Genomic DNA, 23,499 nt, shown 5'->3' with positions numbered 1-23,499 from the left:
CTGCAAAGAGGACAAGGGTTTAGCGATCTGGGGATAACAAGCTTGGGTCTGGGGCTGGCGAAGCTGGTTTCTTGTACCCTTGAGAGCGGCGACCGGAAACAGTATCCGATTGATGATGGAAGCTTCTCCTCTTCTCGAACCGAGTCAAGTTGGTGATGCTGATGACTACAACTCGTTCCCTTTGCGAAACTGGGTCGCGGAAACCTTCTCTTTTTGAAGCAACCTCCGCTCTGAATGGAGCAATCAGATAAGCCAACAGTGAGACGCCAAAACCCCGCCTCACCCTCTCTCCACAGAGGGGCAGAATGACGTGGTGAGTTCTCGGGGCGAAGAGAAGGGCCTCATGACTGAGGGGTTTGCTATCTTTATTCCATACAGAGTAGGTAGAAGGAGATGGCTTCCATTAGGTGGTTATTTTTGCTATCTACAGGCTAGACTGTCGCCTCGCAGCCGCCTCCTCCGCTACCGCTCTCGGGATCTCGGCCTCGATGCCCTCTTCTGTGGGCTTCCATCCCAGCAGCTCAGCGCCGCGACGGGCGTTACTTCTAGCGTTGCTGCCGAACAAGACAGAGCTGTAGGGCAGCACAGTGTCGGCCTCGGGCTGGTGAAGCTCCTCCACTTCAGTGGTCTCCAGAAGGCCCTGGTCCTTTGCCGCTTGGGCGACTCTGTCTGAGATGTCGGCCCACGACTGATGTGAGGGTTAGCATTTGTAGTGCATCTTGCGGGGAACGCGGTACTCACAATCTCTCCAACGCCTGTCAAATAGATGCCATCCTCTCCCCAGATCTTGCTATCGTCATTTCCCTTCGCGCCAGCCTCAGCCAAAACGGTAAACAGCCTCGCAACGTCGGCGACGTGAACGTTTCCCCATCGGCTCAGACCCCGCCCGACTCTCACTGCACGGCCTCTCTCCAGGGCGACCTTGGCCAGCGCGGGGATCTGGTAGCTGCGCTGCTTGATGGGACCTTGACCCTTTCCGTAGATGATGGGAGGCAGAACGAGAGCTGTCTTGACGGAAGGTGTTTGCTTAGCGACATCGAGAATGTAGTTGTCGACCGCCCGCGACTTGTGGGCTTTGAGAAGGTCTCGGATGGATGCGACGCCAGCGAGGTCATCCCAGACGTCATCTGAAGGCTCTCCAGGCTTGAAGGATGGAGACGCCAATTCCTCTACAGCAAGGCCGCTGGCGCCAGAGATTTGAACCCAGTAGCTGGGAGTCTGTCGCTTTTGCAAGCCGCGGTGGATGGCCTGCACACTGCCAATGTGGCTGTTTGATGCGACATCTGCACGCTCTATTAGAGTCATCGCTAGCAATTGGAGTCGTAATACGCACGCACGACCACAGAGGCCTCCGATGCCTCTTTCTCCACCAAGTTACCATCGTTAAGATCGCCAATCACGGTCCGAATCTTGGGATAGGCCTGCGAAATGGTCGCTGCAGACTTGGCATCGCGAACGAGAGCCGTGATGGCGTACTCTGGGTGACCGCGCACCAGCTCGCGGAGGACCTGACCACCAACGTAGCCGGACGCTCCAGTGCTGAGTAGAGTGTCAGTAATATGCATACGTCAGGAAAAGCATGATAGTAGCCTCACAGGAAGATTGAAGACATTTTGATAGTTGTGATGGGCGGATTGAGATGGGTGATGGATTGCTACACTGAGGCTAGGTACTACGGCTCAAGATGGGTTATTTATGTCCTCATGCACCGAATTATTAAGCTGCACATGAGAATTACGACACTGTGGGGAGAATGGCGCTACTTATGCTCCGACTTTTGCTTGCAAATACAGTGTTCGAGACGAAAGAGCAATTGTCCCGCCACTTGCATTGAGAGCCGCGTTTGCTTGCTTAAGCGACTGGGCTCTGTGCCCGTCGCGGAGACCTGCCATTTTAGTGTCGATGAGACGATCCCATCACCAACTGACTCAGCAACCACCGAGTTAGGTGTCGCTAGGATCGCGAAAAGGGATACAGTAGCCGACACTTGCCGTGGTCTTTTAGTTGAGCGTCGGGATATCGGGCTGTATTATTAATGCCATATTGAGCCATCTCTATGACTCCCAGAAAGAGTTCAAGGCCGGGGCAGCTGTCGACAAGGCCGTGTGCGAGAGCAAGGACAATACTAGCGTTTAAACCTGGCGACTGTGGCCCCAGGGAACGGCAAACAAGTGGACCAAGGTATATTCACAACATAGAAAGACACTGGGACCGTATTCACAACATAAAAAGACCCTGGGACTGTAGAGCTCCAGCCTTAACCCGGCCAGTCGCGACCGGTTTGCCCTACACAACTTTATTCCCATCACTCAGGTTTCGTAGCGTATACTGACCAACTGGGACATGATTAGCTCGCTCCTAGATTCCGTGGCTCTTCAGATCTGCAGACTCACATGGGCCAGTATGAGTGGATAGTGTGATCTTTGATATCCTTCCGGACCTCGATGAGAAAAACCTCCAATTCTTCACTCGTCCACCCGAGGCCCCCTTGCCCCTCGGGACGTGTAAATACAGCTAAGCTTATCGCCGCCAAGGCATCCATGGTGTTCTGGTTAGCCCATGTTCCTAATAGTCAATAGTGAGCGACCGCTGGAATATCAAGACTTTATCCTCCGAGTCTTACCGATTTGCTTGTATATCTTGGCCTTGGGCCAACGATTCATCGGCCACTTGCGCTGCACCACGTGAACATCGACAAATCCAGCCGCTTCAAGTTGCTCCTTATACTTCAACGCGCTATCAAGCGGAGAGCCCATGGCAGCAAAGGCGCGTAGAAGCAACGTCGCCCACTTGTAGAGCGGTGAGTCCTCAGATAGTGTGCCGTCATCAGATCGAGGGGGTAGATGATATCCATGATTTCGATCTTGCCGCCTGGGTTGAGGAACCTGGGAACAACAATTAGTTAAACAAGGGAAGGGAATGAGAGGACAATTATTTTTACTCAAAGCTCTGGTTGAAGAACTTGGGCCAGTCTCGGATTGACCCCGTGAGGAAGCGCGAAAAGATAAAGTCAAACTTGGTCGAGTAATCCCAGACGTCTTCGAGATCGTCGACAAAAAAGGAGACATTGGGTGGGACGCTGGAATACATGTCAGCATAGTGTTGGGCATGTCGTGGCTGTGCGGTGCCTACGCCGATGGTTGGATGGGACTTAGATCGACGCCAGTAACCTGAGGCATGATCAGTTGTGAGCTCAATTCTAGCCACTGGATCGTTATTCACTTCGCACTCGGGATGCTCGTCCGCTAAACGCTTATTAGAACATTCGCATGCGTTCTCATCAACCATAATGGGACTGTACCAAAGTCAATAGCCCAGATCCCTGTGCCACAACCGGCATCCAACGCCCGACGGAGCGGCTGAGTCAAGGGAGCAGCATGTAGTCTCCCTTCAAATGTGAGGGCAAACAAGTGATGTTGGATATCTGCGTCGGATAAGCTCGTTACAGGTATTGGCTGGGGCTCAAGCTATGTACCTAGTCGCTCGTTCTCTGTCTGCATCCTGTCAAGTCAGTCACGAAGCTACGGGTAGTCTAGCTGTGTGGGGTAACAAGACCTCGTCGTTTGGGAAGACATAAACTGCATCAGTTCAGTCAGTGAACGTGGCGTCACTTCGGATCTACAAGCGTAAGACTGGGCATCTTTACCACCATCCTTGTATGCATGATATGTCCGGCCATTCTCCTCGCGATACCTCAAAATGCTAGACCGCAGAGACGTGGTGTCACTCACGCCATCCACGCCGAGGGCTGAGTCGCCATCATCAACCGTCACGTTATCGGGCTGCGAGATAGTTCAAGGCGGTCAGAAGACTTGCAAGGCATCCAATCTGTGGTGTATTCCTACATTGTCATCGGCCTCGAGCGGAGGTGTCTCAGGATTCTGCTCTTCGGCCATGGTCAAGAAGCGGGATCGTTCGATGGAACTGTGCCAGCTGTCAAAGCGGGGGAATCCTGGTTCAAGTTTGAGCGAAGCCCGCCGTGGATTAAATAACTCGGCGCTAATACCATAAACAGGGGTCTTGCTTGGGGTTAGCGTGGCTGCCTAGACTAGACTAGGTAATAGTATAAGAAGGCCTTGATTGCTATATACATGCGCCATCAAGGAGAAGAAGTTGATATGAATACCTTTCGGTTCAAGGCTATTGATGATATCTTGACAATAAGAAATACATCTTGATGGTAATAACCTGTGGTTTTACCTCGTGAAGATGGTTGGTTTCCTGGTGCTAGTATCACTAACACTGGAGTTGGTCTCAAGTTGATAGAATTCCATACAAGGATTTTCCTCCTACCCTTAAACGACATAGACCCCGAAAGTGGCCAAGGACGATTCGAAGTTAGGCATGGCTAGTTGCAGGGCCTATCTTTAGATGAATCTCAAACACTCTCGGGATTTAAAACGCTGTTCCCATCATCATGGCTTTTGGTGTGGAACAATCGAGAAAATGAAATGATCTACTGGCCATATTATGTGCTAATACTCACTCATGCGCATTCGTCAAGGTCAGTTATTACCATGGAGATCTTGAAGACATCGAGGGCCGAATAAACCCTTTCAATGCTGATGCTGAAAGTGGCAACAAGAAGTGCTCTAACAGAATTAAACGCAATTACCTAGTAATCACTGCACGCAAAATGGGCATTTGTCTAAACTACGGTACATTCTCCCCAGTGTTTTCCTTCAGCTCCTGGAACTGAAGCTTGTTGCCCCTCAACGAATGTCACCGGAGACGGGCGAGTTCGATTGACCCTCAAGTCAAAGACATCTAGACGCTGATATCCACCAACAACATCGTGATACTGCTTCCCCTCGATGCAATCCTCAACGTCTATATCCGCATAGAGAATTCCTTCGTGTTTTTGAAGGTATTCAGTAGGAACATGCTCCTGCGTCTCCGGGTCCACGGTGAAGCCAGGCAGAAGCGCTCCAGTTGGGTCCAGAAACTGAGTTGCACCACGTTGAGATTGTTCCAGCACCTGAGTGAGATACGAGGAGCCGTCCGAAATAGTCTTTATGGCGTCGTCTCCGAGAACCGCTGAACAGAGAACTCCAAAGCACTTGGCCTCGAAGCAATGAGCGGCAGCACGAGTCCTGTTGGCAGTGACATTGTCATAGTTGGGCTTCTCTGGCGTGCTGTTGGTCAGTTCGCCGTGGGAGGGGGGAGGCGGAACTCGAGTGGGCCAGATAGGTGGCCAGGTAGAGACGTGAATCTGTTCGCCTTGTGCCATCAGAGTATACCGGGCTAGGGGGTTGGTGTTTTCGCCGCAAATCAGATTCCCGATTTTTCCGTAGGGAGTTTCAGCAACTTGTAATCCGTGGCCGTCTCCGGGTGCCCAAGTTAGCTTCTCGAAGAATGTCGGTACAAGCTTCCTATGGTGGACCAAGACCTCCCCTTCGGTTCCAATAAGGATATTCGAGTTATAAAGAGTTGCGCTGCTCGACCGGACTTTTTCCGATAGACCGATGCTGACCATAATACCCAGCTGTTTTGCCGTGGCGCGGATAGCCTGAACTTCGTCGCCGTTGGCGTAGACGGATTCGAGGGCCATACGCTTAAATAGGTCATGATTCTCGGCTGGAGGGCGTAACGAGCTCCAGACGGGAAAGGCAGGAATGTATGTCTCGGGAAAGACAACCAAATCGGCCTTGTTCTTTGCAGCTTGCTCGATCAACTTGATGGCCTTTGCCGTTGTCTGTCGTGCCGACAGAAACACCGGAGCGGCGTGACAGGCGGCGATTCGGATAGAAGGGGACATGGTTATTGTTGTGAATGAATGTTGAACATGTATGGGTTGTCCTGGGAAGGCAATCACTATTACAATGGCCATTTATCTTTTGACCAGACTGTCCGGCAAAAGCGGAAATAACGGGAGGAACGGGGAGAAGCGATGCCGCTGGTCGTCTGCAGCCAGACTTGTCAGCCCATGGCAACAGGTTTCTTAATCTCGGCCATTTTTCTGCCTTCCGATGGTCCAAGACGTGGCTTCAGCTGATCCCAATCCATGGGTGCTCCCCGAGAACCCGACGGCTGTTGATTTCAACTCCGCCAAGGAGGCTCATCAGCCCCTGACTAGTCATGTATGGGACACGCGAGCCGAAGAAAGACGCGACGAGGAAAAGAAAGAAATATGCAAGGCAGTATTACTTGACGTGACAAACAATTCTAGATTTGCTTTGTACCGACACGTTTGACTTCATGCCCTACTACGGTCAGCAGCGGCATGCCTTGCCGCTTACCGCCAGTGGCCCATAGATTCAGAGAGGCCAAGCGGGACTCTTGCCGCGAATCCGCATAGCCCGCCAGCCATCGCTCGGGACAGCGGAGGCTATAAGTACCTTGAGCCGCATACAGTTTCTTCTCTACCAAATTCCAGCTCTTAGAGTCCGACTTTGACTATTCTTCACACCTCCTTGAACCTATTCCCTCAATTGTCCTTGTTTGTCTTGACTCAGTCATTATCTGCCAAGATCTGGACTAGGCGCACGATGACCCCTCAATCGTCCGCCGTCGAGCAGTCGGCGCCACTGGTTGCGCTCGTCAGCTTTGCCAACATGTTTAGCGTGGGGACTGTGTACGCCTTGAGCGCTCTCCAAGCTGAACTGTCCCGACTACTTGACACCAGTCACGATTGGTCCTGCGTGCCCTTCGCATCTGCATGTCTGGGGCTGTCCATCGGAGTGGCTTCATGCGCTGCCGTCATGACCAAAGTCGGGGCCCGCACGACAGCCGCCGCAGGTACGGGTCTCTGGGGCCTAGCGGTGGCTGGCACGGGCATATCCCTAGCTCGTACAGACCTTATGAGTCTGCTCGCTTGCCTGACAGTTGGAGGTATCGGCGTCGGGTGGACTTATCTCGCTGTTGTCGTCTTGGTTGGGCAAGCTTTCCCTCAGCACTGTCGGCTCAGAAGTGCTATAGGTCCTCTGGGTTTCTCATCAGGGTCAGCAGTATGCTTCGCATCGGTCTTGATTTTAGACGCTGAGTCATTGGACGCAGAGAGCCTGGGACGTCTTCTAGAACTGGTCGGCGTTGCGTTCTGTGTCGTTGGTGCGACCACACAAGCTGTGCTCCCAACTGACAAGGAAAGGTGCAAACCAGGCAATGCCGAGAGGTGCCAACCAAAGCCAAGTGCGGTAGCTTTCGAAGACTTCCTATTGTTCTTCAATGCTCTTCCTGGGATGGTGGTCTTTTCAACACTATGGCGCGCAGCATCCTACCACGGACAGGCGTTTGCTGGGGATGCCCTTCGAGTGCTGCCGTGCTTCATGGTTACTCTGGCCCTGGGAGGGTTCATGGCTCCAGTCCTTGCCGCACGACCAGGCCCAAGGCTTACCTTCTTGGCCCTCTTCTACATAAGAGGCGCCTCTCTCCTTGCCTTCTCACAGTGGCCGGGGCTTCTGACAGCTGCGGCTGCCTTATCAGTGGTGCTTTTTGGTCATGGCGCAGGTTTTGGTATTCTTCCTGGTCTGATTAAGGCAAAAGAACCAGAACCAGCCAGGTTCCGGGTTAGATATGGCCGAACGCTTGTGGCATGGGGAGCAGGCGGGATTGTAAGCGTCGTCATCACCAGGTTGTTAGTATCTTCATCTGGCGATGCTAGCTCGGCCAGTTTTGTGACTGGCCTGTTGGTCTTGTCATTTGCAGTATATCTGCAGTCAGCGAATGTCCTCCAGTAGTGCTAGTGACTAGTTATGTCGAAATATTCTTATCAATGCCATCTTGCAAACTTGGCTATTCTGGGTGTCACATTTCTTGATAGACGAATAATACGAGTAGTGCTTATTGTTGAAAAGAAGTGTTGTGAATATCTGGTGAGCTAGACTCTCTGGATGATGCAAGGGAATGTAGTCCTCGATGGCCTAATAGTGGTTTCTCTGGTTCACAGCCGAGGGTGTGATCCAGCCGTGATCCTTTTGCCTAGACCAGCAGTCCATGTCGCCTCTGACACGGTCGAGAACAGCTCGGCCGTAGACCAAAGCCGGACTAGAACTGGAAGTCACTCAAACCAATAGCTAGCGGCTGTCTTCGTGTATCAAAACAACTTGAACGAATCTAACTGTATGACCCACCTACCCTTGGCTCCGGTTCTGCGGAGAGGTTCCGCTGAAGGAGCCATGTACGGAGAGCGGTGACTATCCCGCCGCTCCGCCTGGCAGCCAACTTACTCCTCCACTCTACTGTGCTTTGCCGTGATCGGCACCACGGGCTTGGTACATACGAAGAAGCAGTCTATGTATTTAATCGAGAGACGATGAACTGGCATCTCCAACCTCCATATGCCAAGTCTGCACCCAATTTCTCTACCTCAGACTCATCTAGACACACACGCTTGAACCACCCCTTCCCCCTACTATCCCGACATGGCAATTTCCGAACATACCCAGGCTGATGCAGCCAGGATCAGGAAATTGCTCGAGTCTCTGACGTTGGAGGAAAAATGTACTCTGTTATCTGGAAAGAACATGTGGGAGACGGCAGCGATTGAACGACTCGGCATCAAAAGCCTCAAGACGAGCGACGGTCCAGCCGGCGTGCGCGGTTCCCGATGGACAGACGGAACACACACAACACATATTCCATGCGGAATCTCTCTCGCAGCCACCTTTGACCCGGACCTGGTTCAAAAGGTCGGCACCATCCTAGGATCCGAGGCCAAGAGCAAGGGCGCCCATGTCCTTCTCGCGCCGACCATGAACATCAGCCGCTCTCCATTTGGTGGTCGTAACTTTGAGAACTTTGGCGAGGATCCGTTCCTCACGGGGAACATGGCTACCGCGTACATCCGCGGCGTTCAGAGCATGGGCACTGGGGCTTGCATGAAACACTACGTCGCCAACGATATGGAGACACGCCGGTTCAACATGGACGAGAAGATTGATGAGAGGACACTGCAAGAAATCTACCTCAGGCCCTTTCACATGGCGCTCGAGGCTCAACCTCTGACTGCGATGACGGCTTACCCCAAGGTGAACGGGCATCACGTCGACACAAGCCGATATCTCGTCCATGACATTCTTCGCCAGGAATGGGGATACAAGGGCCTGGTCATGAGCGACTGGGGCGGTCTTAACTCGACGGTCGACAGCATCCGTGCAACGACAGATCTTGAGATGCCGGGTCCTCCGCTTCGATATGGCAAGGCATTGATGGAGGCGGTGCAAATGGGCCAGGTGTCGGAGACCGAGCATGTCGACCCTTCTGTCCAGCGGCTGTTACAGCTGCTCCAGAAGTTCAAGCTTCTGGGCCGAGATGAACAGTGCTCCCGGACCGTGAAATGCAGCGATGTTGAGGCCGAGATCACCGCCAACGAGGCTGAGACAGACACGCCCGAGTTCCGCAGAATCACAAGAGAAGCTGCATCCCAGGGTATTGTTCTCCTCAAAAACGACAACCTGCTCCCTCTTGATCCGCGAGCCATTCGAAAGTTGGCAATCATCGGACCCAACGCAAAGAATCCCACCATCGGTGGAACTGGCAGTGCAATCGTCAACCCGTACTACATCACCACCCCATATGAGTCGATCACGTCTCTCTCCAAAGAGAAAAACCCGGATATGGATATAGTGTACGAGCAAGGCATCTTCACGCGCTTGCAACCACCTTTGATTGGCCACTGCCTCACGAGGCCGGATAGTGGCACTCCGGGTCTCCAGGTAGACTTTTTCGCAGGACAGAGGTTCGAGGGCGACATCGTGGCAACCACTTTCTGGCAAGATTCCCTCGTCTATTTCATGAGCGACGGAGATGTTCCTGCTCCTCTGCGCGGTACCATCTTCAGCTACAGGGCCACCGGACTCCTCCGCCCCAGTGTGACGGGAGTCTATGATTTTAGCTTGTCCAACACGGGCAAGGCGAAGCTCTTCATAGATGGGGATCTCCTGATCGACAATACAGAATGGACCGAGATCAGTGGGAACTTTATGAATTGCGGAAGCGAAGAGTGCTTCTTCAGCAAGGTCTTGGAGGCTGGCAAGACTTACGAGCTGAGGGTTGACAATGTCGTCGTTCCTCCTCCCACTAAGCCACACGACAACACACTCTTCCATAAGATCTCGGGGGTACGGGTTGGTATGCTGTTCAGGCACGACGAGGAAGCCATGTTCAGAAACGCCGTGGGCGCAGCACAGGTTGCAGACGCCGTCATCCTGTTAGTTGGTCATAACAACGACACCGAGAGAGAAGGGTCTGATCGGACATCGCTGTCCCTTCCGCGCCGCACAGATGAGCTTGTCTCGGCTGTATGTGCCGCCAGCAGGAATGTGGTCGTGGTGACCCAGTCCGCCTGCGCTATCAGCATGCCCTGGGTTGATGAAGCTAGTGCCATTGTGCATGCCTGGTACCAAGGGCAAGAGTGTGGAAATGCCATAGCTGATGTCCTATTTGGGCTCGTCAACCCGTCGGGAAAGCTTCCCCTGACTTTCCCCCGCAAGATTGAGGACCATGGCTCCAACAAGTGGTTCCCTGGCGACGCAGTCGCAGACAAGGCCGAGTATGGGGAGGGCATCCTAGTGGGATATCGTTGGTTTGATCAGCAAGACATTCAGCCGCTGTGGCCTTTTGGTTATGGCCTGTCTTACACCACATTTTCCATCACTGACGCAACCATCAAGGGTAAAGTGAGCCGAGATGGCTCATCTAGTGCTGTCGTGCAAGTTACCATCACAAACACTGGAAGTCTACTTGGAAGCGAGGTGGTTCAGCTTTACGTGTCTCCTTCTACACGTATCAGCAGCTCTGGTCTCTCTTCCGCCCCTAGGGCCCTCGCCGGGTTCAGAAAGGTCACTGTAGCCCCGGGGGAGAGCAAGAAGATCGACATTGAGTTGGCAGCCACAGCCTTTTGGTGGTTCGATCCCGCTGCAGAGGGTACAGCCCGCGGTGCGTGGAGGCTTGATGAGGGTACGTACAAGTGTTACGTTGGTGCCAGCTCACGCAACTTCTTCAAGGAGTTGAATGCGATTGTGGAATAGGATTAGCTGGCTCAGCGGCCGAGACATTTGACTCGCACTGTTCGTACGATAGAGAGCATAGTCTCTATGCTGGACTCGGGGAACGACCAATTTTGGAGAATAGATGCCCCTTGCGCTTGTAGTTCCTTGACATCCTGCAGGTCAGGAGCGAGAGCGGGAGAAAAAGAGGCAAATGTGAGAAGCAGAACAACCGCCATGGTACTGGAGAAACGAGTTAGAGAGAATATGAATGGGCAATCGGATATGTACCTACGAGTGAGTAAAGATCTCAAGTGATGCAGATGGTTTTCTCAGGACACCCTGCACGGCTCCTAGATAGCCACGGCAATGATACAAGCACGTCTTGGCGTTCTCCACCATCCTGACATCCGGCGGTGTCTCCCGGAAGGCAAAGCACAGAGTTGGAGCAGGAAAGGTCTATGAATAATATCCCCAGCGGCATGAAAACGCATGAGCAAAATGGAGTCGTCAAGGCAATGCTCATCGTGGTCCAGATTTGGTTTGATGGCGGGAGGAAGCAAATCATACCAGGCGTGAAGTTGACGGTTGAGCTCCTGGCTGATGCCAAACTGAGAGGTCGGGGCACAAGACGATGAATCCATGCTGGTTGTGGCGCCTTGGTAGGTATCGTAGGGCACGTAATGTATCCGGTTTAGCAGACGACGGGACGAGATATTGGCCAGCCAGCGCAGCATTGGGGGCTCGGGCGAGTTACCGAAGCCGGGAAAGGGGAGCTGTTCGACGACATTGTCTATCCCGCTTCTGGGGAAATGGTGTTCGGCGACGATATCACTAACATGCCAATCAGCCACAAGTCTTCAGTCATGGGGCCATAGCCGTACCACTCGAGAATGAAGATAGCCCAACACAGCCGCAGTATCAATTGACCCTTTGCGGATACTTGCGCGTCGTTTAGTAAGCCCAACTTTCTAATCAAAGTGTAAGTAGTTCATCCTGGAATGGAAATGGAGAGGGGGACAAACCGTATCCAATAGTGCTGCACTTCAGTTGATGCCATATGCACCAGCCGCCAGGCCGGCAAAGGTCTGGCCAGGAAGCTATAGTAGATAGCTGCCAAGTATAACGATTGCGGGAGAAGTAAGCTCCCACCAAAGGACTCGAGTCCCACCGTAAGTAGAATGCTGACTGCAGGGGACGAGAAACGGCTGCCCGGTTCCCATGAGGTGGAGCCGTCGTAGTCGGCGTCGGACACGCTACCAAGAGCCAGGACAATGAGCACCACGGCAGTGGCAAGATTAGGGGCAAGACCCTGGGTGAATACATCATCATAGGTGCGCCGGAACTCGTCCTCGTCCAGGATTGGATAGAATCGGTGGACGAGCTTGAAGAACTTGTGCATTAGCTCGTCAGCCTCGTTTCGCGAGACGGCCGGTATCTCGACCTGGTTGAGTGGCTTTGGGGTCAAAGATAGGGAGGCCGGTACACTACGGCCTAGTTCAACATGGAGAAAGATATCTTGCGGATAATCACCGAGGAGGGCTCGGGCTGGAGCCGACCGTAAGAGGCTACCCGTCGTTGTGGAGTGTGATAAGGGGATGGCCATGGTGGTGTTGAGCCCAGCTGAGTTGAGCGGAGTCGGTGCCAGTGACGGAGCCACGTCCGGGGTTTCCGCTGAGCCCAGGCCAAAGTCCTCGCCGAGGATGAAGGGTGTACTGGCGGCGTGTTGGCGGCTCGAGTCCGACTGATCCGCTGTTGAGCCATCTGCCCGTCGTTCTAATGCCTCAAGCCGGCCAAGGATGCCGTTTAACTGATCCAACGGCACGGAAGCGTTCCTGCGGATGTCCTGGGTGAGCAAATCGGCTCGTACAAAGCACAATGTCAGTGTAGATAAACGCACCTTGGGGGTTCGACCTCACGATACTCGCATGAGTTGCCAACCTCCTCGCAGAGGCTACAGGCTGGCCTCCCGCCATCACATTTGCGTTTTCTGCCAAAACACACATTGATCAGTATCTGTAGTGCTTAGACTTTGTCTCCATCGCCACCACGAGGCAGCGGAACATGGAGCATTGCGGCCCGCCATTCCATATCGACTCACCTCTTGCGACAATAGTTGCAAGCCACAGCGGCTCGCCTCCGCTTGGGACTGTGCATGGCCGCTGCTTCTATGTGTGTTTTTCTCGTTTGGCCGAACTGTCGTGACGGAAGAAGCAGCGGGATTGGAGGCGGACAATCCGCAACCTGGGGCAAGCGAAATGTCTTATGCTTGGACAGTCTCGACTGACTAGGTCTGGAATGGTTAGTGGCCATAATTCGAACGAATCAAGTCATTTCCCCTCTCTCCTTCTGTTGACCAATCATGGGTTGCGCGGGTGACAGTAGTCTCAAGTCGTGTCTCCCTGGCGGAAGGGCGGCTTCACCTCCGCGGCCATCAGATTTGTTGCCCTGTCAAAGCTCGTTATCTCAACTACCTTGGTCAACATGATGGACCAACCCCGGATCATGAGGGCAACCAGATTGACTTACCCCAGACTATCATATGTGGGGTAGGCGCTGTGACGGGCTGCTATCAGTCTCGGCCTGGCAGCGCGTAAGGTTGGCGAAGATAACTCTGGTTCAACCTTCTATAACTATCTCCCCTTCTCCTCCCTCTTTTCTAGTCCTCTACATCCAAGACAGCAAGACCAGCAGCCCAGCAACCGACAGGAACCATGACTCCATCCACTCCTATCGAGGCCCCAGATGGACTTCGCAAGCACTTGACGACGGCCCTGGTCATCTCGGTCTGTGTTGTCGACTCCGTGGCCATCGCCTATGATGGTTCTCTCATGGGCTCTCTGAACGTCATGAAGGCGTACCAGAACTACTTTGATCTCACGACTTCAACCACTGCTGTCAACACCTGCGCCACTTTCCTGGGAGCCATCCTGGTCGGACCCTTCACCGGAATGCTCATTGACTGGAAGGGGCGCAAGATTGGGTTGTACGCGGCCTGCATCGTCAACATCCTGGGCGCTGCCATCGCTGGGGGCGCCATCAACATCGCCATGTTCATCGCGGGCCGCATCATCATCGGCATCGGCGTCGGGCTCGGACAGACTGCTGCAAGCACCTATGTTGCCGAGACGACTGCACCTTCGGTTCGCCCGACGGCCCTGGGGTTGTATTTTTCTTGCTGGGCCGTGGGTTCTCTACTTGCTGCTGGGATCTCGTATGGCGTGAGTAGAGAGATAGGCCCAAGACTTTGATTATGCGTGCTAACAAGTGCGGACCTCCAGACCTCTGGCCTCGAACCCTCCAACTGGACATGGCGTATTCCATCTATCCTACAGGCGGTGCCTCCACTTGCAGTCCTCAGTCTCATCCCCTTTGTCCCAGAGTCTCCCCGATGGCTCGCATACCAAGATCGACGAGAAGAAGCGCTAAAGGTCCTGGCAAGAGTCAATGGCGCCGATGAGCAGCACCCACAAGTGCAAACTCAATACAGGGAGGTCATTGACACTCTAGAATACGAGAAGAACGAGGGGAGAAGCGTCAGCATCGCAGATATGCTCAAGAACCGAGCGAACCGCAAGAGACTTCTACTGGCCTTGTCTGTGGCGCCGCTTGCCATGTTGACCGGTTCAAACATCATCACGTAGGAGATGGCCCAATCATACACCCACCATAGTGCTAACGTCAAAGCCTAGTTACTACTTTGGCAGTATGCTCACCCAGGCCGGCCTTGGCGACTCAGTCACACAGCTCAAGGTTAATGTCTGTCTCTCTTCATGGCAGCTGATTGTTGCCGTCTGTGGATCCTTCATGGCCGAGAGACTTGGGCGCCGGTTCCTTGCTCTGTTCAGCTTAGGTCTCTGCTCCATCTTCTTCTACCTGCTAGCAGGTTTGACTGCCAAGTTCGGGACTTCACACAACCTAGCCGGTACTTACGGCACCATAGCTTGTATCTTCCTCTTCCTGGGCGCGTATTCCTTTGGCATCACTCCTCTCACAGCCATGTATGCACCAGAGGTTCTGCCGTACAACATGCGCGCCAACGGAATTGCCATGCAGGGCATCCTGATCAAGTCGTGTGGAGTGCTAGTCACCATGGCCTTCCCTTACATGATGGAGGCTATTGGATGGAAGACGTACATTGTCAACGCGTCGTGGAACATTTTGATGTGGCTTTACATCTACTTCCAGTGGGTTGAGACCAAGGGGCTGACCCTGGAGGAGATTGATGTCTTGTTTGACGGCGAGATGCATGTCCATCAAGACCTGGATTTGGAGGCGGTCAAGAGTGGCGATGTTAAAGCCCTTCATGTTGGTCAATGAGGGTCTTTGGCGCGGGATCTTGCGGCGGTATGGCGGAGGAGTAAATGTGTGTATACAAATCTGAATGGCAACAATAGTTTGGGTATCAAATTAGTATTTTTCTTCCCATGTCGATAGACCTAGGCAACCGTGGACTTCCTTGGCTCTTTGATCTGGTCGTGCAGGATAGGCCGAATTGAATCAATAGGTCGTAATTGTCTCATAATAGGCATCAAGTCACTCAACTATGCAACATTTCATTAAGGACTCAAAGCTAAATCTAAGCTGGCGAGCAAAGGAGCCCTAAAAGTAAACCACGTGTTGCCTACGTTTCATCCTACAATACGTGTCACAGTCCTCATTCGTGATTATTTACATGGGTCTCCATGCCAATCCCTGGGGCAAATGTTGGCTGTGCCGGGCAACGCTGATCCTTTGTTGGTGGCTGAGTTTGTTTTACCTCGCCTCTGCTGATCCAAGGCAGTCACCAAAATACTCCCAATCAAGTGTCTCGTCGAATCTTTATCTGCAGCAAGCCAAGGCTGTGCTCACAACAACCCCAGAATAATCCCTGTCTGGTACGTCACAGAGTTTGGGGTAATCAGCCCTCAGCGTTGCTTTAATAAGACCCTTAGAGACGTCTTCTGAAGTGGATTCACAACATTCACCACGTCAATACTCAATCATGGCATCTCCTCCTCCGTACTATCCCGACAACAATGCGCCAGCCCCAGCTGGAGCCGCACCCCCACAATACGAGAATGTAGCTTCAAGCTCCAGCCAACCGCTTGCGGCTCAAACCGATACCCCGACCTTTCTTATCGATGACTGTGTCGTGCTAGAGCAGTCCCGCAACCGGGTTCACTACGAGCTCGGCAATCCACTCGGAAACCCCACGACAGAACCATGCAGCATCACAAAACACTGCTATCCCTCCAATGGTGAACCTTGCGAGAAGCCGCCTCGCGTGCATCTGTACGATTTCCAAGATACGTGGAGCCAGATGGGGGGCGTCCACCTGGCCATTAACGGAAGGGCCGGCGAAGATCGTGCATACCCGGGGCTCTTTCTCGTCCAGGGTGTAGGCTCGGCCGCGTATCAGGTTGCAGACCACTTCAAGGCGAGCCAGGGGGTCTTGGACCGAATCAAGAATAAGAACCAGATCACTTGGATGGACACCAAGGATCGGGTGGTTGGCGTCGAGTTCAAGCAGAGTCTCAACAAGGACTCTGGCCAGACGTCACCTCCAAGGATCGAGGTCAAGGTCCCGCTGGATGAAAAGGAGCTTGATCTTTTGGTGACTTGCTGGTGTGCCAAGGTGTGGCATGAGGCTGGAAAGCCACCAAAGGAGCCCATGTCGTGGCAGAAGTGTTAGTATCGACTCGTCCCCTGTTTGACCCCATCTGAGGCTAACCGTCACATTTTGCAGTCAAGCGAGTCGCCGGAGAAACTGTAGTGGCTACGGTTGGATCGCAAGCCGGAGCCGGCGGGGTAATCAACCCATGATGGGATTCGAATGTTTCATAGATGTTGTTCATGATGGAGCCTCACATAGGACCGTTCCATCGGGAATGTCAGCCACGCTTCTTTGTGCAGGTAGCAGTGTGGGGGCCTGTATGTGCCGAGCTGAGAACTGATAGATTGCATGAAATTTGATCGATGTCTCCTTTCTCCTGCCCCTTCCCGTAGCGCTCTATGCACAGTCCAGTATGCAGTTGGTATCCCGTGACAAAGATGACATCTCCCCCGCTCGCCTGGAGACACATGGTTACTAGACAGTCAAGCGATTGGCTCATGTTTAACCAGATGGAAAATAGGGCGGAGATGTGTCCATCGAGAACTCTTCTAGCTTAGCAATCGTGTTTGTCAGTGGTGAGTGTCATATAAGGCGGTTCACTGTGGATTCAACAAACAATTACCTTTTCCTTGTTGACAACTGCAAAACCCCAACTAGTCAATAACAGTCAATTAAAACACGACTCATTGCCTCCCCCCTTATCGGCCATAGTTTGAGTGGTGACCCTAGCCCCGGACTTTGACCAAAGGCCGTTGTCGCCCACGCGGACTCCCCGATAAGCCAGCCACTCACGGGCCCACACTAGCTCGCGGAGACATTCCTCTTTGGAAAGTCGCAGTCGTGTGGTTTCAGTGGCCATTCTGCCCCCTCATTCTTCTGGATACAGAAGACCTCAGTTTGCTCCCCCGGATAGTTTCTCTCTTTCGTCTGCAATGCAACAGGGGAACTTGCATCATCCTCGTCTGTCTGCTTCTTTCATACCTACGCAAACGACCCACTTGCCTATCTGGAATTCCCCTTCTGTCGACTCTTTGCTTTGAAGATGCCTAGACAGAGCGGGACCAAGGTCGAGCGTACGCGCACCTTTACTGGATGCCGGACTTGTCGAAGCCGACATGCAAAGTGCGACGAAGGTATCGTCAATCGCATCTCATCCTCATCACGCGACAGTGCTGACTCTCTGCTCTAGCTCAGCCAGAATGCGGCACCTGTCGGAGACTCGGGCTCACATGCGGTGGGTACGGAGCCCGCCTCTTCTGGATCACAGACGATGCAGTCCGACCGGAGCTCCAGCAGAGTCATCGGGGATCCGAATACCGGTATCCACTCTTCTCCGGTAAGTCCTCCGGCCCCGGATATCCCAATGCCGAAACGGAAGCTGATGTTCCGCAGAGGTTGATCGCAGATTGATGAGTGCCGAATTGTCAGACAGCTTGGGCAAGCAGTCTGCCATGGACATCTTGGCCGACATTGACTCTGCATGCGATAAGCTGGCAGGTGGAAACTCGGCCATGATCAAAGGCCCTTTCGGAGTTTTTCAATCAATCGAAGAACCATCACCAGCTGATGTTCTCACATCCTCTCCAGACACCGAAAACTCGAATACAAACACATATCCCGATACCGACAGCTTCATCGAGGAGGTACAGCGACATGACTGGCCAACCCATATTGGAGACGACCTAGATCTGTTTACCGGACCTCTAGATCCGAGTCTTTCTCTCAACCCTGAAGAACCAACAGGTTCAGATCAAGTGCTTTTGCCGGACTCTGCAATGACAAACTTCTTCCTCGATAACTCCATGGGCGTTGAAGGCCTAGCCCTCTTCAGCCCCAACTTTATAACCCAGGCAATGGAAAGTGAAGCAGCTGGCCACGGAGACAGCCAGGTGGACGATCATGGAGACAACGCATTCAACCATTTAGAAAACGAAGTCATGCCTTGTCCCCGGGGACTACCGCAAGCCAACGGAGGCCACTTGGGGCTTCCAGAAGAGGCAGAGCCATTGCTTCGTTACTACAAAAAGCACGTGGCCGGCGAGAGAACGTCCATGCAGGCAAAACGCAAGTCACCATGGGAAATCATATTTTTGCCCTGCGCTCTCGAGACATTCGCCGAGCTCTCGCTCTGGAATGAAGCCTCACATACACGTTCAACCATATTCTATACTCTTCTTGCTCACAGCGCTCTCCAACTGCACCTGTCGAATAAGCCGAGCACGTTTTCTTGCGACTGGAAAGAGATTGGCATACGAAACCACGAGAGAGCTCAACATCACCTCCGCAATGCTCTGCAGCTCGAGATGTTTGGTCCCAAACAGGCGAACTACAAGGAGTTGCTGATGGCAATTCTTGGCATGGCAATGACTTCGGTTTGTTTATTCCCTCCGCTCTATTATCAAATTCGCTAACGAGCTCTGCAGCTACACAACGGCACCCGTGCTTTCCGCGTCTTTCTTCTCGATGCTGAGCGGCTCATTCGACTTCGGGGCCTGATCAACCAAAATCCCTTCAAAACTCGTCTGTTGCATCACATGTACACCCATCTCCGCGTCATTGCAGAGAGCATATCATTGTGTGCCGAGCCCCCTTCCGACACGTTCGACGAGAATAATACTCGTGACCTCACTCATGGCCGGACGTTTCGAATCACCGAAGATGCTCTCAATATCGGTCTTGACCCAGCGCAAGAGAAGACAGATGAAATGGGATACAATGACATTCATCTCGAGATCCAGGGCCGCTGGAGTCATACACTGTTCCCCGTCATCTACGGCATTCCAGAGTCTCTGATGACGCTCCTGTCACAGACAGTCTCCTTGTCCAACGAAAAGGCGCGTCTCGAAAATGTGGCTCGTTGCAACCCAGGAGTTTCAGTAGCCCTGGCGAGACACACAAAGACGCTTGAGAATAGAATATGGGCATGGACTCTGGCGCTTGATCCTCTTGGGCCTCCGAAACCAACTCGTCTAGATCAGGACCTAATGGCTCACCCTCAGGTCCGTTCGATGGCGCTGGCCATACATCAAGCCCTCATCATCTACTTTTACCGTCGGGTGTACGACATGAACGCCATGATCCTCCAAGACCTGGTCAAGAAGACGCTGGACTTCCTCGAGCCTTGCCTAGGCGAGTTGATTGGTGACCAAGACTTTGCCACCAGTCTCGCCTGGCCGGCGTTTGTTGCCGCTTGCGAGGCTGTGTCTCCTGATCTTCAAGAGAGAGCCCTCAAGTGCTTGTCGGTCACCGATGATAAGGGCATATACTTTACGCCCAAGCCGGCAAAGGTGATTGTACCGATGATATGGGATAAGCGAAAAGAGTCGGGGGACTGGACCGCGAGCTGGCAAAGTCTCGTGTCAGATAGCTTGCTATAGAGCTTGTGCAATAGGTAGTTGACGGATTAATGTGCAAGTCATGCCATAATACACTACTTAGGTACTTCGGAAATATCGTGATCAGATTGTGAACATTTATTGAATTCATGTCTATTTTACTTTTTTACTTTAACTATTAAACTTTTTCAACACTAGGCAACTTTACGCAAGAGGCACACCGGCATCCTTCAGCAGACCAGCCAGCTCCGCCCGCTCAGCATCGGGGAGGAGGTGGAAAGGCTTTCGCAGACCACCAGTCTTCCATCCCCGCAGCTCCATACCGGTCTTGACAGCAGGACCGTACTGGTGAGCTTCGAGGAACTTGCAGATGGGGAAGATCTTGGACCAGATCTCGCGTCCCTTCTTGAGGTCGTTCTCGACGGCGAGGGCATTCCACAGCTGCACCGACAGCTCGGGCAGGACGTTGGTGGTACCCCAGACGGATCCCTTGGCGCCGGCGGCAAGGCCGTAAAAGGTGAGGGTGTCCCATCCGTTGAGGGCGGTAATGCTTCCGTGGTGGTGGAAGAGGAGGTCGGTCAGGGCCGGGGCATTTCCGGACGTGTCCTTGAGGTACTTGACGCCCACCTCGGAGAGGCTAGCGATTTCTGAGGGCGTCAAGCTGACGCCACTGGCAGCGGGGATGTTGTAGTACATGATGGGGAGGCCGCTGGCCTTGTGAATCTCGTCAAACATGTCCCGGAGCTGGGCCAGGCTGGGGGCGTCGTAGAAGGGGGGCACCACCATCAGGCTGGCGGCGCCAACCTTGGCGGCATGCTTGGCCAGATCGACAACACCGGCGGTGGTCAGGTCGCCGATGCCAGCGATGACGGGGACGCGGCCGGCAGCCGACTTGATGCACTGCTCGAGGACGGCCTTGCGCTCGTCGACGGTCAGGGCGGTAAACTCTCCGGTGCTGCCGCCAGGGACCAGGCCGTGGACGCCGGCGTCAATCTGACGCTGGATGTGGACGTCGAGGGCAGGGAGGTCAACGGCCCCATCGGCAGTGAATGGGGTGATGAGGGCGACAAGGATGCCGGTGAGTTCCTTCTGGGGGGCCATTTTGAAGTCTTTAAGAAGAGATGACTTGTTGCTGGGATAGAGAGATGAGATGAGAGTGCAACTTGATGATGGTGATGGCGATGAGAATAAAGAACAACTCGTCTGATCAAAGCATTCACATTGTCTATTATATGCGTATCCTCTTCCCTTCTGGAGGATCTCCCTTCTACAAATCCGTATATACCCCGCGTCGTTGGTGTGGAGTGGGAAACTCTGTAAAGGGTCTTGCCTCTTCGAAATAGGTAGGTCTCCACGACGGGGTCGGCGAGGCCTGCCACGCGGCAACCCGCGGGAGCAGCGGCGAGAGAAGCCTTGTTTTTGGGTGTGACTGTGATGATTAGGGAGACCTTCCTGTTCTGGGGGGCGCTTATCAATGTGATAATAATAAGCACGTGGACCGGAGGGCGACCCGTCTGTGCAGGCAATCTTGCCATGGTGTTTGCCATTGTCAGCATCTTGAAAGGATGATCCCGGCCTGTTATCCCGGCTTCCACTGTGGTTCCAGAAGGCGACCCACGGTTCTAGGGGTTCATGTTCCACTGGGTTTCAGGGTCCAGGGTCCAGGGTAGCTCTGGCAGATAAGCTCAGGTTCATTATGTGAATGCTTGATGGCCCTTGATGATGATGCTTGGAAGAAATGGAGTATATTCGGTAGTCTTTTTAGTGGGGATTTAATTTTGTATCGATAACATGGCCAGGTATCGAGCATTGATCATTTGATGTGTGCATGGCTGAAATGAATTGACTTAAGGTCTCTCAGTTACGGTCGCGACGAGGCAATTCAGCAATGTAAATCCTCAAGAAGTCATGGTTAGCAAGTTAAACTCATGGCAAAAAATCTCAAAATACTCTTTTGTAATTATTCGGATATTTAAATCTTCCTGTCAAGACTATCATCATCACATAGTAGACACATTCACAAAATAGCGACGAGACTAAGCCCCAGGATTCGCAGCAATGCAACGCTCAATTATGCTTAGACAATGTCATCAAACAAACTCTATGCTAATCTAACAGACGGTATAAACTTTTTACAACTTGGCCAAAATACCCTCCGAGTTGAGAAACGCGAGATGACTTCTTGAAATGTCCTTGATCGTACGGCATCTAAAAATTGTCAGTCAATTGAACTGAACATCTCGCAAGATCAATGACATCATACCCAGCGAGCGCCATGGCAAGCTTGAACTCGTACATGAGGATCTTGAGAGCGAGCTCTACACCTTCTTGGCCGTTGTACTATGAATTGTCAGTATTCGTCAATCGCTTGCTTGTGAATTGGCACGCACTGCAAGGCCCCAGATGGGGATTCTTCCGACAAAGCAGTGGCTGGCTCCCATGGCGAGCGCCTTGAAGATGTCGGTGCCTCGTCGGATGCCACCATCTACAGCGACAGGAATCTTGCCATTGGCTGCGATGACACATTCTCGAAGCGCGTCGAGGGTCGCAGGGACGCCGTCCAGCTGTCTACCACCGTGGTTCGACACGACGACACCGTCAAGACCGTACTTGATAGCCAGCTGGACATCCTCGGCAGCGTACACGCCCTTGATCCAGAGTTGGAGCTTGGTGTGTTGGCGCAGCCAGGGAATGGCAGTGTCCCAGTCGAGCGACGGGTCAAAGTCATGTTTGCTCTGTGTCAGATCCTCGCTGGATCCGCTGAGCTCACTCTTGCCATCGGAAAGCAGATTGGGCCAGGCCATGTCGTCAGGGAGGACAAAGTTATTGCGGTATTCGTTTAGTCGACGGCCGAGCATGGGGACATCGACAGAGAGGAAGATGGCCTTGTATCCGGAAGCTGTAGCAAGAATTGTTAGACGCGATTGGGATGCGCGCGCAATTGAACTTGTACTCACCTTCAGCGCGTCGCAGCATCTGAAGTGTTGTCTCGCGATCGCGCAAAACACAGAGCTGCATCACATAAGGGTTCCCTGATCCTTGAGCAGCGACATCCTCAAGAGAAGCTGTCGCATATGAAGAGAGACCCATGCAGATGCCGATCTTGGCGGCAGCCCGCGAAGTAGCAATCTCGCCATCGGGATGCGCCAGACGGTGCATCGCAGCCGGACTGAAGCCCAGAGGCAGCGCCGTTTTGCATCCAAAGATTTCGGTCGATATATCGACATTGTCGACGTTGACAAGAATGCGCGGTCGGATCTTGTACCTGTTGTAGGCCTCTTCGTTGTCTCTCAATCTGCAGCATGCCAACGGTAAGCCGTGGCGCAAACACACAAACACGTAGAGTGAGCGAATCATACGTAACCAGATCCATGGCTCCTTCATTGAAGTAGTCTATGGTTACACAGTCAGCATGGGTCCGTTTGGCCTGTTCCTGGCCTGGGGTTGCAGGGTGTAGCTACCCCGATACATCTTGGGGAGCTTCTTGCTGCCAAGGTCCTTGAGGTCCGCAATTGTGTGGACATGGGGATCCCACGAAACGCCTCGGTTAGCCATTGTCAAGGTATGGGAATATCCAAAGGGTATCTTGGTCTTGAAAAGCAGAAAGAGATAGAGATTGGCGACTTGACACTGTCGAAAAGTG

General features: G+C 53.0%; 11 protein-coding genes across 11 annotated transcripts; 5 read left to right on the top strand and 6 right to left on the bottom strand.

Moving 5' to 3' along the window:
* Window positions 1-424: 424 nt before the first annotated feature.
* Window positions 425-1,612, bottom strand: MRS44_008374 (uncharacterized protein; the record flags this gene model as incomplete). Its single annotated transcript, XM_046269044.2, has 4 exons — window positions 425-688; window positions 742-1,283; window positions 1,334-1,539; window positions 1,596-1,612. The coding sequence occupies 4 exons, from the start codon at window positions 1,610-1,612 to the stop codon at window positions 425-427; spliced, it is 1,029 nt and encodes a 342-aa protein (XP_046133599.1).
* A 693-nt stretch (window positions 1,613-2,305) lies between these two features.
* MRS44_008373 (uncharacterized protein) lies at window positions 2,306-3,896 on the bottom strand (the record flags this gene model as incomplete). The annotated part of the gene is made up of 9 exons (XM_065620888.1): window positions 2,306-2,336; window positions 2,394-2,565; window positions 2,624-2,871; window positions 2,942-3,245; window positions 3,302-3,424; window positions 3,476-3,494; window positions 3,556-3,578; window positions 3,647-3,782; window positions 3,846-3,896. 9 exons carry the CDS (start codon window positions 3,894-3,896, stop codon window positions 2,306-2,308), a joined length of 1,107 nt encoding a protein of 368 aa, XP_065476960.1.
* A 752-nt stretch (window positions 3,897-4,648) lies between these two features.
* On the bottom strand, window positions 4,649-5,758 carry MRS44_008372 (uncharacterized protein; the record flags this gene model as incomplete). Its single annotated transcript, XM_046283490.2, has 1 exon — window positions 4,649-5,758. One exon carries the CDS (start codon window positions 5,756-5,758, stop codon window positions 4,649-4,651), a length of 1,110 nt encoding a protein of 369 aa, XP_046133601.2.
* Window positions 5,759-6,488: 730 nt separating this feature from the next.
* Window positions 6,489-7,676, top strand: MRS44_008371 (uncharacterized protein; the record flags this gene model as incomplete). Its single annotated transcript, XM_046284008.1, has 1 exon — window positions 6,489-7,676. The coding sequence occupies one exon, from the start codon at window positions 6,489-6,491 to the stop codon at window positions 7,674-7,676; it is 1,188 nt and encodes a 395-aa protein (XP_046133602.1).
* A 684-nt stretch (window positions 7,677-8,360) lies between these two features.
* MRS44_008370 (uncharacterized protein) lies at window positions 8,361-10,967 on the top strand (the record flags this gene model as incomplete). Its single annotated transcript, XM_046270844.1, has 1 exon — window positions 8,361-10,967. The coding sequence occupies one exon, from the start codon at window positions 8,361-8,363 to the stop codon at window positions 10,965-10,967; it is 2,607 nt and encodes an 868-aa protein (XP_046133603.1).
* Window positions 10,968-10,978: 11 nt separating this feature from the next.
* MRS44_008369 (uncharacterized protein) lies at window positions 10,979-13,082 on the bottom strand (the record flags this gene model as incomplete). The annotated part of the gene is made up of 5 exons (XM_065620887.1): window positions 10,979-11,168; window positions 11,496-11,759; window positions 11,810-11,896; window positions 11,951-12,760; window positions 13,027-13,082. The coding sequence occupies 5 exons, from the start codon at window positions 13,080-13,082 to the stop codon at window positions 10,979-10,981; spliced, it is 1,407 nt and encodes a 468-aa protein (XP_065476959.1).
* Window positions 13,083-13,639: 557 nt separating this feature from the next.
* On the top strand, window positions 13,640-15,245 carry MRS44_008368 (uncharacterized protein; the record flags this gene model as incomplete). The annotated part of the gene is made up of 3 exons (XM_046283491.2): window positions 13,640-14,146; window positions 14,207-14,565; window positions 14,618-15,245. 3 exons carry the CDS (start codon window positions 13,640-13,642, stop codon window positions 15,243-15,245), a joined length of 1,494 nt encoding a protein of 497 aa, XP_046133605.2.
* A 664-nt stretch (window positions 15,246-15,909) lies between these two features.
* On the top strand, window positions 15,910-16,599 carry MRS44_008367 (uncharacterized protein; the record flags this gene model as incomplete). The annotated part of the gene is made up of 1 exon (XM_046279431.2): window positions 15,910-16,599. The coding sequence occupies one exon, from the start codon at window positions 15,910-15,912 to the stop codon at window positions 16,597-16,599; it is 690 nt and encodes a 229-aa protein (XP_046133606.2).
* A 1,037-nt stretch (window positions 16,600-17,636) lies between these two features.
* Window positions 17,637-19,898, top strand: MRS44_008366 (uncharacterized protein; the record flags this gene model as incomplete). Its single annotated transcript, XM_065620886.1, has 4 exons — window positions 17,637-17,654; window positions 17,711-17,857; window positions 17,916-18,893; window positions 18,945-19,898. 4 exons carry the CDS (start codon window positions 17,637-17,639, stop codon window positions 19,896-19,898), a joined length of 2,097 nt encoding a protein of 698 aa, XP_065476958.1.
* Window positions 19,899-20,060: 162 nt separating this feature from the next.
* On the bottom strand, window positions 20,061-20,957 carry MRS44_008365 (uncharacterized protein; the record flags this gene model as incomplete). The annotated part of the gene is made up of 1 exon (XM_046283492.2): window positions 20,061-20,957. One exon carries the CDS (start codon window positions 20,955-20,957, stop codon window positions 20,061-20,063), a length of 897 nt encoding a protein of 298 aa, XP_046133608.1.
* Window positions 20,958-21,988: 1,031 nt separating this feature from the next.
* Window positions 21,989-23,411, bottom strand: MRS44_008364 (uncharacterized protein; the record flags this gene model as incomplete). The annotated part of the gene is made up of 6 exons (XM_065620885.1): window positions 21,989-22,064; window positions 22,120-22,196; window positions 22,247-22,755; window positions 22,814-23,151; window positions 23,216-23,249; window positions 23,318-23,411. 6 exons carry the CDS (start codon window positions 23,409-23,411, stop codon window positions 21,989-21,991), a joined length of 1,128 nt encoding a protein of 375 aa, XP_065476957.1.
* Window positions 23,412-23,499: the final 88 nt, after the last annotated feature.

The sequence above is a fragment of the Fusarium solani genome, assembly GCF_023522795.1.
Source record: "Fusarium solani strain SB1 chromosome Unknown bctg00000004, whole genome shotgun sequence".
Taxonomy (NCBI): Eukaryota; Fungi; Ascomycota; class Sordariomycetes; order Hypocreales; family Nectriaceae; genus Fusarium; species Fusarium solani.
Note: the sequence above shows the minus strand (reverse complement) of the source record. Positions and strands in the feature narration are given on the sequence as shown.